The 17,056-nt window shown below is 42.6% G+C and overlaps 1 protein-coding gene across 1 annotated transcript in view; it reads left to right on the forward strand.

Moving 5' to 3' along the window:
• The window catches only part of EGFLAM (EGF like, fibronectin type III and laminin G domains), a 189,438-nt gene that overhangs the window by 132,456 nt on the left and 39,926 nt on the right, over positions 1–17,056 (forward strand). The window contains exons 8-13 of the mRNA XM_056112223.1: positions 1,896–2,011; positions 2,732–2,861; positions 4,262–4,362; positions 6,682–6,782; positions 8,370–8,514; positions 13,289–13,478. Of these exons, the coding sequence (XP_055968198.1) occupies positions 1,896–2,011; positions 2,732–2,861; positions 4,262–4,362; positions 6,682–6,782; positions 8,370–8,514; positions 13,289–13,478 (783 nt within the window). The remainder of the gene's footprint in view (positions 1–1,895; positions 2,012–2,731; positions 2,862–4,261; positions 4,363–6,681; positions 6,783–8,369; positions 8,515–13,288; positions 13,479–17,056) is intronic.

Below are 17,056 nucleotides of genomic sequence, written 5' to 3' on the forward strand. Positions count from 1 at the left end.
GGGAGACCACCTGTGCTGAGGACTTTTGGCAAGGCACTCCTGATTAGCTGTCCTGGGAGGTTCAAGTTTTAGACACCCTGTGGTATCTCTAGCTAAGGGCCCTTTGTTCTTGGAATGGACTGTTAAAGTCCCAGTTATAGGTGCCCTGGGTGTTTCTAGATAAGGGCTTTTAGTTCCTGGAATGGACTGCTGAATTCCAGTGAATTCAGGCCTATGCTCTCTTTTCACTAGAGAAACCTATCATGGGGTCACTTTGTTTCCTCAGTTCCCAGCACTTTTTTTTTTATAGAAATAGGGTGTCATGAAGGCCTCTGTGCCACACCTCATTCATATCCTTTTCTTCACACCTCTTCAAGGTTTTTTATTTGTCTGTCTTGCTTTTATTATAAGTTTAAACTATGTATATATATACTCCTAAATAAAATATAAAAGCTTTGGCTTTTATATAAATGACACTAAGTTGCATGTATTTCTTGACATTATATTTATTTTGTGTGGCTGCAATCATGTGAGATTAAGACATGTAGAAGAATTCAACACTTATTTCCACACCACATAGAATTTCACTCCATAATATCTGCTAGAACTCATTTATCTGTTCTCTGTTGATGTATTTGTGGAGAATTACTTGTTATTGTAAATAGAATATCTGGGTCTTTGGACAATATTATAATATACTTGTAGATAGAATATCTGGGTGATTTTTTTTTACTGTTAAAAGCACCAGTTATGGGGCTAGAGAGATAGCACAGCGGGTAGGGCATTTGCCCTGCACCAGCCGACCTGGATTCAATTCCCAGCATCCCATATGGTCCCCTGAGCACTGCCAGGAGTAATTCCTGAGTGTGGAGCCAGGAATAACACCTGTGCATCGCTGGTGTGACCCAAAGAACAACAATAAAAAGCACCAGATGTTCTATTTATAATACCAAGCATCACAAATCCTGATACTATGAACTGTTATTCACAAGTCTCCTGATATCAACGTGGAAGAGTTTCTACATATTTTGCAAGTTGGTATGAGTCAATCACAATCACAACCATCCTGTTATTCATCGATTGCCTCGAGCAGGCCCCAGTAACGTCTCCTTCATCCTAGCCCTGAGATTTTTTTTTAGAAAGTGCCATATGCAAGACTCTTTCAGATTTAGGAGAATAAGACCCTTCATTGTTACTGGTATTTGGCATATTGGGTACGCCACGGGGAGTTTGCCAGACTCTGCCGTGTGGGCCAGTTACATTCGGTAGCCTGCCAGTTTGTCCAAAGTAGGAATGAGATGATAATGAGATGAGTCAAAGGGTGAATGTTTATATTTTATTAAATTTTTCCAAGTCTTTTTCTGTTTGCCCTTTTTTTTGGGGGGGGGGGGCGGGGGCGAGGGGCAATCCCAAAATGGTGGTATTCAGGTGCTACTCCTGGTTTTGTTCTCTGGGGTTATTCCTGGCAGTGCTCAGGAGGCCATTTGTGGTGCCAAAAATTGGACATATGTCTGCCACATGCAAAGCAAGCACTATAACCCCTACACTTCTTTTTGACCCCTGAAATCTGTTTTACAAAGTGATTCTACCAGTTTCTGTATCTAACATCAGCATTTAATAGTCCCAATGAGCCTGTTGTCCTATTGTCCCTTAGCAATATTTTTATTGCCTAAATTTAATTTTTTTACCAAACCATTAGTATAAAATGCCAACTTTTTCTTATTTTTATTTTAATTTCCTCAATTCTTTATAAGATGACATATGTTTTATATTTCTTTATGGGTATGTCTTCCTCATTATGGAATCTGATGTGTTTGCCAGGATGCTGATCCACCTGGTACAGCTCTGTATGTGGCTAGATTAGGATAGCAGAAGGCCTGAAGGCTTCTGCTAATTTTGATTTTTTTTCTGCAAAGGTGATGAGGAAGCAGGAAGTGGCAATTATGGACCTGATTATACAAATGGCACAGGGGTTGGTGAGGACGATGAAGATTTTGAAGACGACTTAGATTCGGATATTTCCTTTGAGGAGGTAACAAAACACGACTCTTAGACCCCCTGTGTTTTGCTAAACAAGGCAATTTAACCACCGGGCCATAATCAGGTTATTAATAAACTTAGTTAGATTTAATTCATCTGACTATGAGGGCCCACGTGATGATAAATTAGTAGTAACTGAGAGTCAGCCTTGCTGCTGTCCTTCAGGCACCTACCTGCTGGTTTCACTGTCTGGCAAAGCAATTTTGGATTTTCCACCAAGTGAAATATTTATAATATCAGGTTATTATATGGGGAAAAATTCCTTGAAAGAGCAATGCATTTTTGTAATATTCAAATAACCCATTGTGTAATCTCAGATTTGCAGTGATTTTTTTTCAGAGTAATTCAGGACAAGATACTTAAAATCCCGATTCTCGAGTTCTTCACTCCTAACCTAGGGTCAGTACTGTTTACCCCATTTACACTGCAGGGTTTGGAGAAAGACTGCCAAATGACCCTATTTTCAAACATTAGGTTTCAGCCTAAAAGTAAGGCAGTTTAGTGTTGTTACTTCTGGATCCATTAGGTTAAACCACTTCTTGCTATCCCAAGAGAGAATAAGAAAATTTGGGTGGATTCTCAGATGGCACCTATATCCAATCCAGAGACCTTATCTATGCTTGTTCCCCCTGCCCTCCAATCTCTCTGTTCTGCTATGGCGGCTCCCAAGGCCACTGCAGCAGAGCTAAGAGGTCTGGACCCTGCCCCACAGGTACCGCAGCTCATTGACACTGTTTGTGACCGGCAATGTCCCTCTGGCAGCTTTTGTGTGGAAGACTTCTCCTCGGGATTCAGCAGATGCAAATGCCATCTGGGCAAAGGTGGAAAAGACTGCGTAGAAGGTAGATCCTTGGGGGAAATGTGTGTGGTAATATGAGCACTGGAGTAATGGGGGTGGTACTGTACATACTATTCGAAAAGGAGAGTCACACAATTGTAAACCATGTTACACCAAAAATAACTTAAAATGTACAAGAGAAATATGAATGTATGTGTATATATCCATACATATACAGATACATATATATGGTAATTAAATGGAACCATCAAAAACAAATAAGAAGGTAGGTTGTTGGAGTGTGGGGAGAGGACAATATGGTCGTGGCTTGAGAGAGAACATTTTTATGGTTCATGCCCAGTTCATTATAGCCCCTTTTCTAAGATAACCCCCTTGATGGCTAATTAATTGGCCATTAAATTAGCCAAGCAAGACAGAGTGTAGGGCAGCCTTCATTGCTTCTGCCTAAGTTGCAGAGTTAATGTAATGCATCAACTGGATGAAACACTGGGGGAAAAGAAATCAATCAAAAAAATCATCCTGATGGGCTAGACCATAGCAGGTAGGGCATTTGCCTTGCACACAGCCGACCCGGGTTTGGTTCTCAATATCCCATATGGTCCCCTGAGCACCACCAGGAGTAATCCCCGAGTGCAGAGCTAGGACTAAACCCTGTGCATTGCTGGGTGTAACTCAAAAGCAAAAAAAAAAATTATCCTGACAATTCCAAGGGGAGGTGAACTTTATTGTCATTACTTCTGGATTGAAGAAATTCAGTGAAGATTCTTATAGGAAGGACAGTAATGTGCCTCTAAATAATTATTTATGCTACTCGATATATAACTGGAAGTGGTCAATGGGCCAGTGACAACTTTCTTTTAATTTAAAAAAATGTATTGGTTCCTCCTCCTCTTCCCTTAGTCATTATTGGTGATGGTGGTATTATTGTTGTGAAGGTGAGGTTGGCACCCCCCCAAGGGTGGTGCTGACACATTTCAGCAGTCGTATGGCTTAGGGTTGCACATCATGCTGTGATGCTTGTACACTGGCTGAGATGCTCCCTGAGTTTTGCACTCCTAACTGATCTCTTTTTAGGATAGAAAGTAAAAAGGCCCTCCCGTTGATCGTCGATTTGCTCGAGCGGGCCCAGTAACGTCTCCATTGGAGACTTTGTTGTTACTGTGTCTGGCATATCGAATACTCTCGGTAGCTTGCCGGGCTCTCCGAGAGGGGCGGAGGAATCGAACTATAGAAAGTAACCATCTTTAAAATTTCAATTTCATCTTTAGAAATTCAAAAAAGCAATGGTCCCCTTAATGAGCATGATAAGAGTAAGATAAGGAGGTAGTCAGTGAGGGTAAACAGATTAGTGGTGGTTTTTGCCTAGATATTCAGTTGACTGTATATTTTGATTTTGCCCTTGAAGATAAAATATCCTTTGGTGATGTCTTTTTCTCTCTTCAGATATTACTATAGAGTATCCTCGTTTCTATGGTTACTCTTATTTAGCCTTGAGCTCTCTGAAGAACTCCCACAAGTCATTTCAAATTACTCTTCAATTTAAGGTAAGAGGATGAATTATTTGATGAGTGCTTATTGAACATATTCATCCAACAATATGCTGCATCAAGGGGGAATAGAAGAGGGTGGAGGAGGCAAGAGATAAATATCCAAAGTAATTACTACAAGAGCCTTTTTTTAACCAGTTCCCAGGATAGTAAGAATGATGGACACATTCACGCTTTCAAAGACACCAACAAGGAAGATACATTCACACTTTCAAGGGTACCAGAAAGGGAGAGAGGATTCTGTTTATAATTGAACACTGGGAGTGGTAGGCTAAAATGCTGCCAACCTAGTCAATGCTTCCAATGATCCTTTGGGGTCTAGACAGATTTCAGGAAACCTAGTCATGCTTCCTATGATCCCGCTGAGTCTAGACTGGTTGCAGGAAACCTAGTCATGCTTCCTCTGATACTTCTGGGTCAAGACTGATTTCAGAAAATATTGTGCCTTCTCCATTCCAAAATCCCTTCTAAAGGGAGCCCATTTCTCTGTCTTTATTGCTTTTCAGCTACCCTTTGCACAACCATGACATGTAGGGGAAACCCAACAGACACTTTCTGATCTGAATCAACTGGCAGCTCAGAATTCAGTCAGCAACATCACCTTAGTGTGATTCTTTAGGATATCTCAGAGACATGGAAAGGTTTAGAGATCTGGTAAATAGGTCCCTTTTGAGGTTACAGTGATAGAAGTCTCTGAAAGATAAGTCTAGGACCAGTGTGGGAACCATACTAGTCTGTGCTTATGGACTCTTTTGTGTTCTCTTCTTCAGAGAGAAGAAAACAATAAAATTGTCATACTTCCCCCAAAGTGAGAGAGGGAGAAGTGAAGGGGAAACAGGATTCTTTTAGGCAGGAATAGAATTTTATATACACAGAAACATCTCTGTGAGCTCAGTCTGCGCACATAGTTTTCCTGGAGCTCTGATGGGAGATACACACGCCAACTACAGAGCAGGTTAAATGTGGGCCACCTTAATATCACCCCATTGCCACTCCTCGTCAATTGCCTCGAGCAGGCCCCAGTAACGTCTCCTTCATCCTGGCCCTGAGGTTATATTCAAGGCTCTTTAGGAGAATGAGACCCATCATTGTTACTGGTATTTGGCATATTGGGTACGCCACGGGGAGTTTGCCAGACTCTGCCGTGTGGGCAGGCTACATTCGGTAGCCTGCCAGTTTGTCAAAGTAGGAATGAGATGTCATAATAAGATGTCGGTTCCGGGAGCTGGTTTTTATAGTCTCAGAGTCTTGGTCGCTGATGGGATTACACGGCGCCAGGGGGCCAGTTGGTGGGTGTGACCCCCGCCTACTGGAATTTGGAGGATCTGGGTGGAGGATGCTCGACTCCAATCCGAGTAGGCTTGGAGATCTCGGCCCCGGAACCCACGTGGCTTTGTCCCTCTGCCAGTACCTTCATGTGTGCGGAGAGTGGTCTCAGCATGGTGTTGGCTGGTCCTGGAGGTCTTCGGCTGCCGGGGCCCTGGTCAGGATGGGGAGGAAAGCTCAACCCGCTCCCCTCCAAGGGGCCCCGGCGAGGAATAGCCAGGCGCGGGTGATTTGTGATTTGTGATTTGTGATTTGCCACTCCTCACAGGCTATTTCTGGCACTGTAAGTTACTTATTGAAAAGGAACTAGGCACAGATACCTGGGAATTAATTGGAATCTAGAGATTTTTTCCCTTCGTAATTAGGACCACCTAGAGTGATAGTCACATCTTATACTCCTAAATTTCCAAGAGGCACTTAATATGGAAAACGTGGTACTTATTGTCCATGTAATTCAGTGGGAGTCACTGTCACTATCCTCCCGTTGTTCATTGATTTGCTCAAACGGGTTCAGTAACGTCTCCATTGTGACAGTTGTTACTGTGTTTGGCATATCGAATACATCATGGGTAGCTTGCCAGGCTTTGCCATGCGGGCGAGATACTCTTGGTAGCTTACCCGGCTCTCTGAGAGGGGTGGAATCAAACTCGGGTCAGCCATGTTGGCCGCTTGCAAAGCAAAGACCCTACCTGCTGCGATAGCACAGCGGTAGGGCGTTTGCCTTGCACGCAGCCAACATGGCTGACCCGAGTTCGATTCCTCCGCCCCTCTCGGAGAGCCCGGCAAGCTACCAAGACTATCTCGCCCGCACAGCAGAGCCTGGCAAGCTCCCTGTGACGTATTTGATATGCCAAACACGGTAATAACAAAGTCTCCAATGGAGATGTTACTGGGCCCGCTCGAGCAAATCGATGATCAACGGGAGGGCCTTTACTTACTTACTTACTTACTTACTTATTGTCCATGTGGCTTTTGTTTGGATAATGACAGGCAGATACTAAGGATGGTTTACTGCTGTACTGTGGAGAGAATGAGTATGGAAAAGGTGACTTCATGTCTCTGATGATCAGTGATGGCGCACTCAAGTTCAGGTAATTGTCACCATAATCCATTAATTTTCTTTTAATGGCTTGATTTATTCATTTATTCATTTTCATCATTGTTTTATAATGTCATGGGAATTCAGGGAGTTAGCCTCACTTCTTTCTGTCTATGATAGACTCAGCACTCCACCACAAAGTTCCAATGCCATCCCTCATCCCAAAATCCCCATGTTCACTTTTTCCAATCACCTACCTCTTCCCTTCATAGTATCATAGTAGCACTCACAGTTATTGGCTAGTTATTTTCTCTCCGTCTCTGCAAATCCTACTGAGTGTTTCTGATATTCCCATTAAGTTAGCCAGTCAGCAATGCCTCTCAACCCATCCTACTCCATTAAGAGTCAGAAGACTAAGGAGCCCAGGAAAATGTGCTGTAATTTGTTAAAAATCTACTAAATACAAGTCCAGTCATGCTTCATTCCCCATTGGCAACTGTAAGATCCTTGGGCACATGGCATAAATTCTGTCATGGTGGCATTTGACTGGGAGGAGTCAAAAGTCATGATGTTAGGCATAGTGGTGAGTAGACATTGCAGGATATAAGAAGGTTGTGGGGAATTAGACAAAACAATAATACAGAGAGCTGAAAATGACCCTGTTCCTCACTTCTCAGCCAGAGTCTCTGTTCACACCAGGGCATGGCTCATCCAGATGGCAATGTTTGAATGAATATGAAGAATATGAAGAATAGGTTTTCTTCTATTTTATTACTACCTTTTGTGAATAGGGGTAAATCCCCAGAGAAATCCCTGGAAGAAAAATTATTCAAGATCTAACTATCTGAAGTTTGAATTTATTTTAGGTATTTGGTAAATTCCAAGAAAGAAAAGAATTTCATTTGTTCATCATTTTCCCTAAGTTTCTGAGGGAAAACAAATATTTTTAAAAGCTCCCTAATAAAGATTCTGTGCACAGATTAAAGAGAAATAGGCAGATAATTCCGGAGAGGAGATATTTAGTTATTTAGGAGATATTTAGTTTTTTAAGCTGTCTTGCAGTTTTTTCTTAAAGTTCATACATAAAAATGAAAATAAACAACTCTGTAAATAAAGAGCTAGCTAGGATCAAAACTATCATTCAGGGAAGCAAGCAAAAATATCTTATAAAGAAACTCGTTTGGAATGTTTCTGCCAAACATTCCAAATATTGGAAGTCCAAAGTGGTTGGTGAGTTATGAGAGAGTGAGCAAGTTGTGATTTGGGAGGTATGGAGAAGTCATATTCTGAGAGTCCTTATACATTATAGGAGATATGTATTCGAACTGAGACTTGCCATTCCTATGGTGAAATATATTCACGTTGCGTTAGCACTCTTGCAGAACTGAACAAAGTTTGAACAAAAAACAGGCTACACTTATTTGAAGTCATTGAATGTACAGAAAGCCAGGCAGATTTTAGACTTAGAAGAGAAGCAGAATATGTAGAATTTCCATTGTGTGCTAAAAGAGTTCTTGGTATTCATAAATATAACTGAGCAATTTGACAGGCCCTCACTTCTGGAAGTGAAGTCCTTGGAATTCAAAGCATGATGCGTCTGTATATCAAAGACTCTTTGTTTCTTTTTCTTCCTCCATAGATTTAACTGTGGATCTGGGGTTACTACCCTCATCAGTGGGTCCAACATAAAAGTTGGGGTCTGGCACACAGTCACCATCTACAAAAATGGACGGAATGGGATGCTGAAGCTGGACAATGGTACTGCCTTGATAAGTGAATCCCCGGTGAGTGAGAACCCTGCTCCCTGCTGGCCCACCTCATACCACCCCAGGGCATCCTCTGAGGGTCTCACTGCAGAGAGCTGGACAGCCTCAGCAGGATGCAAGTTCATGGCGAATTCTTACAGTTGAACTCTGATATGCTCCTGTGGGGTCTCCGCCCTGGAGGTGGGCTTTGAATACACACTCCCATTCCCCCTCTAACAAGAATTGAGTTGGCAAGGATCATCACTGGGGGCTGCATGGGGACATGCAGTAGTTTTTTTGTCTAGGGATGCATTCTCTTTCCACAAGGACATCAAAGCCAGTGGCAGAGAAAAACTAATATTAGAAGAATAGAAATCATCATTAGTGCCAAACCCCAAGCTTGCTCCTAAGGCAAAGATGTTGCAATCTTGTGGCTTCAGAAAATAGTCCCAAAAGGTTCACTTGGTTCAACAGGCAGGAATAATCCATTCATCAACTTTTTAGGAGGGGATATGTTTATAGGAAGTGGTAAAACAATTTAACCGTTGGGGTACTCAGCAAATCACTGAGATATTCACATGTCTGTCATGCTTTGGGCAATGTTAGGGTGGTTTAGGGTAAGTAGTTTGAGTTAGCAACCTGCCAAGGATCCAAGCCTGTAATTATAATTAGTTATGTGTCCCTATGCTCTTAGGAAGAATGTAGCGAGAAACCTTCTGTGTATGGTTTCCTCTATGCCTGCACTCTTCATTCTTTTTTTTTTACAGGCAAGATGTGTCATAGAAAGAATATGCCTTACTGTTTCAAAAGGGGGAGGGGAATCTCATTAATTTTGACCACCATTGTTCCAAAGGAGCAAATACCCAACAGCCAATGTGCATGTAAGGCGACCACTTTTGATTTTGTTTGAAAGAAGAATGAGGCAGCATAAAGGAACTCCAGAGTTACATAAATGCTAGAACAATGGACTCAATTTGTAGGAATGAAGTTTGATAGTAATAAAAATGCTTTGAATTTGTCTCCAAAATATAAAGCAGAGAATAGACTGGAGAAACGATAGTGGAAGAAACAATTATGAAAACGTCTGCTAAAACAAGATAGTTCAGTAAAAAGTTAAAAACTTATGGATTATGTTACTAAAGGCATCAAGCATCTATAAAGGGAGAGATAATAATTCTATTCTAGTTATTAAGTGTATCTTCAGATACATAATACCCGCTGTGCTTCAATGGTCAACTGTAATGCTCTAAGGTGGTAATTCTCTAAAGAATTGCACTCATAGCTCTGTAAATGTATTTTAAGAGAGACACAAACTGGAGCATGTTCAAGGGGCAGTTCCCAAATCAGATGATTTAAACTTCCCGGAATGATTGATGGAAGGATCACTGATTAAATTGAAGAGAAGTTGAAGACTTGGATGATGGTTTCAACACAGAGTCAAAAGAAGAATCTTGAAGAGGAAAGGTTCCAGTGTAGACACCATGGTTGAAGCCAAATGGGGACACCCTCAGGGAGCCAACTAGCTCCACTTAATCTTACAGAGCTGTCTAAAAGTGGGGTGGATGGTTTCAGCAGTTGATCTCTGTTCTCAGGGGTATTTATTTTTATAAGTGAGTGTTCTAGGGCCCAAGAGTGGGTAGGGCACTTGCCTTGATGTGGCGACCTTGGTTCAGTCCCCTGCATGTATGATCCTCTGAGCACCACCAAGAGTGATCCTTAGTCACAGAGCCAGGGATAAACCTTGAGCACCACTATGCATGCCCCAACCATACCCCGTTCTCTACTCCCCCACAAAAAGGGCTCTAAAGTTCTGGTGTAGGCCTAGATATTACACCACTCATAGAGGACTTCTGCATGGTCTCCACCACTGGGTCTAGTCCTGATGGTCCCTGAGAATCACAAGGGATATCTCCTATTAGAAAGTTGCTGAGGGATATATTGGTAACAGAGGGGAGAATATGGACAGGAAAAGGCAGAAGTCAGCAAGGGTGAGATCCCAGGCACTGTTCCTGAGAGTTTGGCTTCAGTTTCTACAAAAAGGAGTTCTGGGGTTTAAATTAGGTATCAGAGTTGTCTCAACCCTAAGCAAGGGAATCCAGTTTTCACAAGTCAGCTCCCATCTGAATCTGTGAAGGGATTCCCTGAGGAAAAGCAAACCTAGGGCACTGCCAGTCTCCACACAGACCAGTAAGCAGCAGGCTATGTGGACCCAAAGGCAGCCCTCTTCACACTCCAAGCCTTCTCGAGCTGAGATATTGTGAAGGGAACACGGAACTCAGAAAAACCACATCTTTAGGAAAAGTGGAGGAGGAGAAAGGGATTGAGCATTCAGCCCCAGGCACAAACTTGGATCAGGAACAGCAACAGAGGAGTGAAGATAGATTTAGAGAGGGTGACTTCTAAGGATCTTTATGAGTAAGATAGCAGCTCCACCAAAGAAAGCAGTAGGCACCATGCTGGCAAGCCATAAATGAATTCCTAAAATCCATGTAAGCACTTTAAAGAGATTTGGATCTAGTCAATATGCTATTTACAAATGATTTTGGGTTATTCATTTATGGTTGGGGTTTTTTTTTTGGTTTTGTTTTTATCTTTGGGAAACAAAAATGCAAAGGATAAAAATTACATTTCTGGTTATTCTAAATTTTTTAAATCTGCCTTTCTCTTGCCCCTTCTTTACTATTTATTTTAGATAAATAAGATTTCTCTACAACAGCTCTAACAACTGAAAGCAGCTTGATCTTCATCTCATGTTCAGCTCTGTATTTTATCACCCTAAAACTTGCAACCCAAATTGTGGTTTGGCTGAAGACTATGAATGTCCCAACTAACAATTTTTTTAGATGGCTAATACGTTAAAAGTATTTTTATTTTAATTTTTTGGTTTTGGGCCACACTTGCATATGCAGGCCTTACTCCTTGCTCTGTGTTCGGGGATCGTAACTTGCAGTGCTCAGGAGGTCATATGAAGTACTTGGGATTGAATAGTGGTTAGCTAAATGAAGGCAAGTGGTGTACCCCTTGTACTATCATTCTGTTCCTTATAAAAAATTTTTACCATCATATAATAGTATGATACTTGTAGTGGTTCTGTACCAAGTTCACCACTGATATGCTTTAATCAACACTTTAAAAAAGTTACAACCCTGAACATATTACAAAATAATTTGCCAATCTCTTTGACAATTTTCCCACTGACAGTGCTTCTTGCAGGATATAGTATAAAGGTGATGAGGACAGTGAGAGGTAAATGTTAGGCCATATCTATCCAAAAGTAATGCCATTTCCATCTGAAGCACAGAAGGACCTTTTAACCCATCCAAGGTTCACACTAAACTGGTATCAGAACTGGAAAGAAATTTTTTTTTCTGGATACTCAATATAACCCTCTCGGAGAGCCCGGCAAGCTACCGAGAGTATCTTGCCCGCACGACAGAGCCTGGCAAGCTCCCCGTGACGTATTCGATATGCCAAACACAGTAACAACAAAATCTCCAATGGAGACGTTACTGGGCCCGCTCGAGCAAATCGATGATCAACGGGAGGGCCTTTACTTTACTTACTTTACTCAATATAACATATTGTTTGGTTGTTCTTGGCTACCTACCTTCCCTTTCCTACTAGACATTCTAAATCACCCCTCTGGAAACACAGTCCTTTGAGAAATTTGCTGAGTTTCCTGTGGTAACTCTCTCTCTCTCTCTCTCTCTCTCTCTCTCTCTCTCTCTCTTTTCTTTTTTTTTCCTTTTTTTTATTAGTGAAACACCATGAGGTACAGTTGTAGATTTACTATTTTTTGTGCTTGGGTTTCGATTATACAATGATCAGATACCCATCCCTCCACCAGTGCCCATTTTCCACCACCATGGATAATATCCCCCCTACCCCCATCCCCCCATCCCCCCGCCTCTGTGGCAGGGCAATCCCCTGTGTTCTCTCTCTCGTTTTGGGTGTTGTGGTCTGCAAAAGAGGCATTGAGTGGCAAACCTGTTCAGTCCATAGTCTACTTTCAACATGCATCTCCCCTCCTGGGAGGATCCTCCTAACACCCTTTATTTGGTGCTCCCTTCTCTATCTGAACTGCACTTTCCCCTAGAATACCCGGCTGGCCTCTAAGTTATGGAGTAATCCTCCTGGTGCTGATCTCAGCTATTCTTGGGTATTAACCTCATATTTTGTTACTTTATATCCCCCAGATGAATGCAATCTTTCTATGTCTATCCCTCTCTTTCTGACTCATTTCACTTAGCATGATACTTTCCATGTTGTACCACTTGTATGTAAATTTCATGACTTCATCTTTTCTAACAGCTACATAGTACTCCATTGTGTAGATGTACCAAAGTTTCTTTAACCTCTCTGTCTCTTTTTATACAGTTGAAATATTATTTTAAAGAAGCACATATATAAGCTGTATTATAGCTACCATCAGAATTTTAATTATGGACATCACAAATTGCTGGCTCTTCAGATTCACACACCTCTCTTTGTCTTCCCCCCACAAATCAATGTCTTGAAAAACACTTAGTGACTGGTAGATAGCCTCTTGACAAGTACAGCAGAAAAGGCACTTGTCTTGCATATGGCTGACCCAGATTCAATTCCAGCACCCAATGGTGCCCCTGAATTCCACCAGGTGTTCTGCCACCCTGCCACCCTGAACTTCACCAGGTGTGACCCAACCCAAAAACCAAAATAAAAATAAACTTGGGTGGAAGAAAACATTGTGGAAGTAAACCACATTTTAATCATATCCCTAATCAAAATCTATTGTGTTTTGTTTAGTAAGTTACCATTTTTATTTTTCTTAAAGGGTGGCTATGATAGGATTACCTTCCGAACACCTCTCTATATTGGTGGAACCCCCCGTGCTTACTGGTTATTCCCAGAAATAGGAGCAAGTCTAAGCTTTCGAGGATGTGTGCAATCACTCATTATCAATGGAAAGAAAATTGATCTGAGACCCCAGCCCCTGGGGAATGCCATCAGCGGGGCTGATGTGGGTAAGTAGTTATGAAGTGGACTGGTCTTTTCTTGTGGGATTGTTCCTATGGCTGGACAAAGAAGGCGAACATCTTGATGAGTTGCAATCCTACCAAAGCAGGGGTATGCATAGACAAGCTGCAAGGATAAAGCAATTGCTCCAACCTGAAATAATGGTGGTCAGGTCCAAGATGGCCTTGGTAGAGATGTGGACTAATTTGGGGTGGAGGGAGGGTTGCCTTGGGTTGGGAGATGAGGGTTGGGGAGGTTCTCATTGCCCTTCAACATGATTCACTCCACCCCACACCATTCCATCTTCACTTGCACCTTAGTTTTGCCCCCTTTTCTTCCTGGTGTTGTGATGTCTGGAGGTGGTGCTGGTGCTGGGGTTGCAGTGAACACCTGGTTACAGTGCTCACATGCTTGACTTCACTGACGTCACACTTGTGATTTGTTACCAGGAATCCCAAGGACAGTGTCAGCAACCACCCTCAGACATTAGGGTGGTATCAAACATGTGGTTTCATAAATCCAAGTCAGGTGCACCAGCATTGAGCCATATCCTGGGCCCCTCACTTCATTCTCCTGAATTACAGAAGCTGACATAGTAGACATATGTGTTGATTTATCAAGTTCATTTGTCAAGACCAGAGAGAGCTCATTGAACAGGGGTCATACCATCCTACCCTGGCACCACATGTCTACCTGGTACCTCTGGGTATAGCCCTTGAGACCCCTGAACACTACCAGGTCCATTGAACCATCAGGCCCAATTAGCCATATACCACAGAGATTGGGAAGGCTGGTTAGGGCCCCCACCAAAGCCCATTATCTTAAATAAGGGATGTGAGCTCTAACTCAGTGGTAAAGCACATATTATATCTGTGAAATCTTGGGTTTTACCCTGGCTTTAAAAATCAAAGCAACAAACTTTTTCTATGTTGATGATGAGACCCTGTCAGCAGTCTTATTCCTCCCACTCTACTTGAAGGTTTTTGTTGTCTCTAAAACTAACCTTTTCAGCCATACTCTCATTGCCTCACTGGGGGCTTGCTGCCAGGATTCTGTCTTCTCAGTTACCCAAAGATTCCCCACCTTCTGTGTACCATAGACTCCTCTGCAGTCATTGAAGCTACTGGATTTGTTTGTAATAAAGACTATAATATACACAGGGAACAATAATAGAATTCTATTATAGTTTTTAGACTTTGATATTATAGTTTTATATATATATCTATAGATATATATACTTCTTTACAAAGAATTGGACATGATAATTTTATTGTAACACAGTTGCCATCATGATCTCCAGGGGTGAAGAGATGAGTGATATTTTGAGGTACATGCCACAAACAGAATAGGCTCTGGCAATGACACGACTCTGTCAGTGACAAGTCCCCACCACTGCTGCTAATAGAGGCTTGGAGCCTATAAGCTAACTGAAGTCAATACTCAGGTACTCAGCTCATATTAGAGGTGAGGGGAAATGCTTGAACTTATTTGCACTCACTCAGGACTTCTCATCCTTCCCACAAAAGCCAGTGTCCTGCTTCCCATGGTCTCACATCTCTTCTCTGGGGACTCTTTTCCTCTCTTTCTTGGATTCCAACAGCAGTTCCAGGTCTCCCATGTCTGAATCTCTTCTGAAACGCCCAGCAGATGAGCATTCTGGAAGCTCTCCTTTCCTCTCTTAACAAATCCTGAAGCACATCCTCATCTTCTTTGCCAAGCCATATCGATTGAGTTCTCTCCTTGCTCATGTTCCTCTCCCAGACCTCCCATGAAGTTGCCCCACCTATGTTCACTGGACCACTATCTGTTTTGTGTCTTTGTCACTCTGCAATGTTCTTTCATACCCTGTCCCCTCTCATGGATTCCATCTTGGTGTCCAAGGTTACTGCTGCTGGCCCTCCAGCCCCTCTCTGGTCCCTAGGCCTCACTTTGTGCTTCCACTGAGCAAAGTCCAAACCCCTGCCCCCAGAAAACCACTCACAAAAACTCACTTCTTCACTCTCACGACTGTTCTTTCCATCATCCAAACCAGAAAACCTTGATAGCTGGCTGAATTCTTCTGTCCTTTTCAATCTCTGGAATGAACTATCTAACACTATGTCCCTTTGATCCTTCCCATTCTTTCCATATCCTGGGCTAGCACCTTCTCCAGCCTTGACTTTCCTCTCCCCTGATGGATTGCATTCCCTTTTCCTGCCCGAGTCACTCTCAATTCATCATGCCTCCCACAGACAGAATAATCTTGCTGAAATGTGGCTCCAATTGAGTAAACAAGGCTGGCTGCTGTTCACAGCCTCTGTGCCTCCACCCCTTTCCCATCTCTTAAAAAAAATAGTTACACTGAAAATTTAGGAAATAATTATTTCCATGTGTATCTGAAAGAACCCAAGGCTCCCATTTCTTCCTGTGGGACCAGCCATTCTCTGGGAAAGAGACTCAGTCCGTAGTCATGGGTAGGGCTCAAGACCCGTGAGAGAGTTGGACTCTCAGTGCCAACCTGGTTAAGGTAAGCAGGGGTCATTCATGCCTGAGCTTCTAGGGTCAGGCTCTGTGAAAATGGAAAGGCCAGAGCTGCTCACATACAGGTGATGAGACAAAGGGTGCCCAGATGGTGTCTTAGAGGGGCCAATGAGGGCTTCTGACTTCATATGGGAAGGTGGACTCTGCTTTCTCCACTGATAAAGGAGGCTGCGGGGGCAAATCTGGTCTCCTCTGGTGCCATCACACATGCATCTTTTGGCCTCCATCCTAAGAGAAGAATTTTGTCCTCACGTAGGAGGCTGTGGGCTGGCTTGTGGTTTGTCTTTCTGGTTAACTCTGAATAGGAAAAGTAGGGTGGCAGCCACTTGGGAGAAAATCCATTTGTTTTCACATCCTCTGTTGATCTTCATTGGAAAATGACGATATTCCTCCTTCATGAGTCTCTGACTGACATGTGTTTAGGTAAGAGAACTGCCCATTCTGAGGCTGACCACTCAGAAATTCTCATCCCAAACTACCTCCTGTCTCTCATGAGATTATAACTCATGAGAAGTAGAAATAGAATTTTTGGAACCCATATTTCAAGGTGTCTGGAACCCTCCTTCTACTCCCACCCCAGAGGAGATGGCCATGCAGGTCAGTTATCAAACTCAGACACAGTTCCTTAACTCTTTCACCACTCATCTTGTTGGCTTCAACTTTCAACCAACAAGGCTGCACCACTTAAGGTAATTGGGGCTACACAAATTAGGACACTTTTACCATAAACACTGTTGGCATTGGAGGAATTGGAATGTCCTCTGGGAGGAACAGCAGAGAGATGAATTATAGTGGAAACAGCACAGTCATCCCTGTCAGTGATCATAAAATTGCCCAACAATCTGTTGCTCAATTTATTGTGTCCACCAAGTTTTAAAGAGTCTCTCTGGCTTGCCATCAAAGTCAAATGAAAGTGAAGGCTCACTTATCCTGAAACTTGGATCATGATTGTGCAGGAGTGCTAAGCAGCAAGACTAGGAGTTATTTAAAACTTTGGGCTGTTGGCTTAGTCAGCTCAGGTCTGGGACCAGTGTGCAATTCATGGACAACTTTGTAACCTGCGCTC

The sequence above is a fragment of the Sorex fumeus genome, unplaced genomic scaffold (genome assembly GCF_029834395.1).
Source record: "Sorex fumeus unplaced genomic scaffold, SorFum_2.1 ptg000015l, whole genome shotgun sequence".
NCBI classification, from domain to species: domain Eukaryota; kingdom Metazoa; phylum Chordata; class Mammalia; order Eulipotyphla; family Soricidae; genus Sorex; species Sorex fumeus.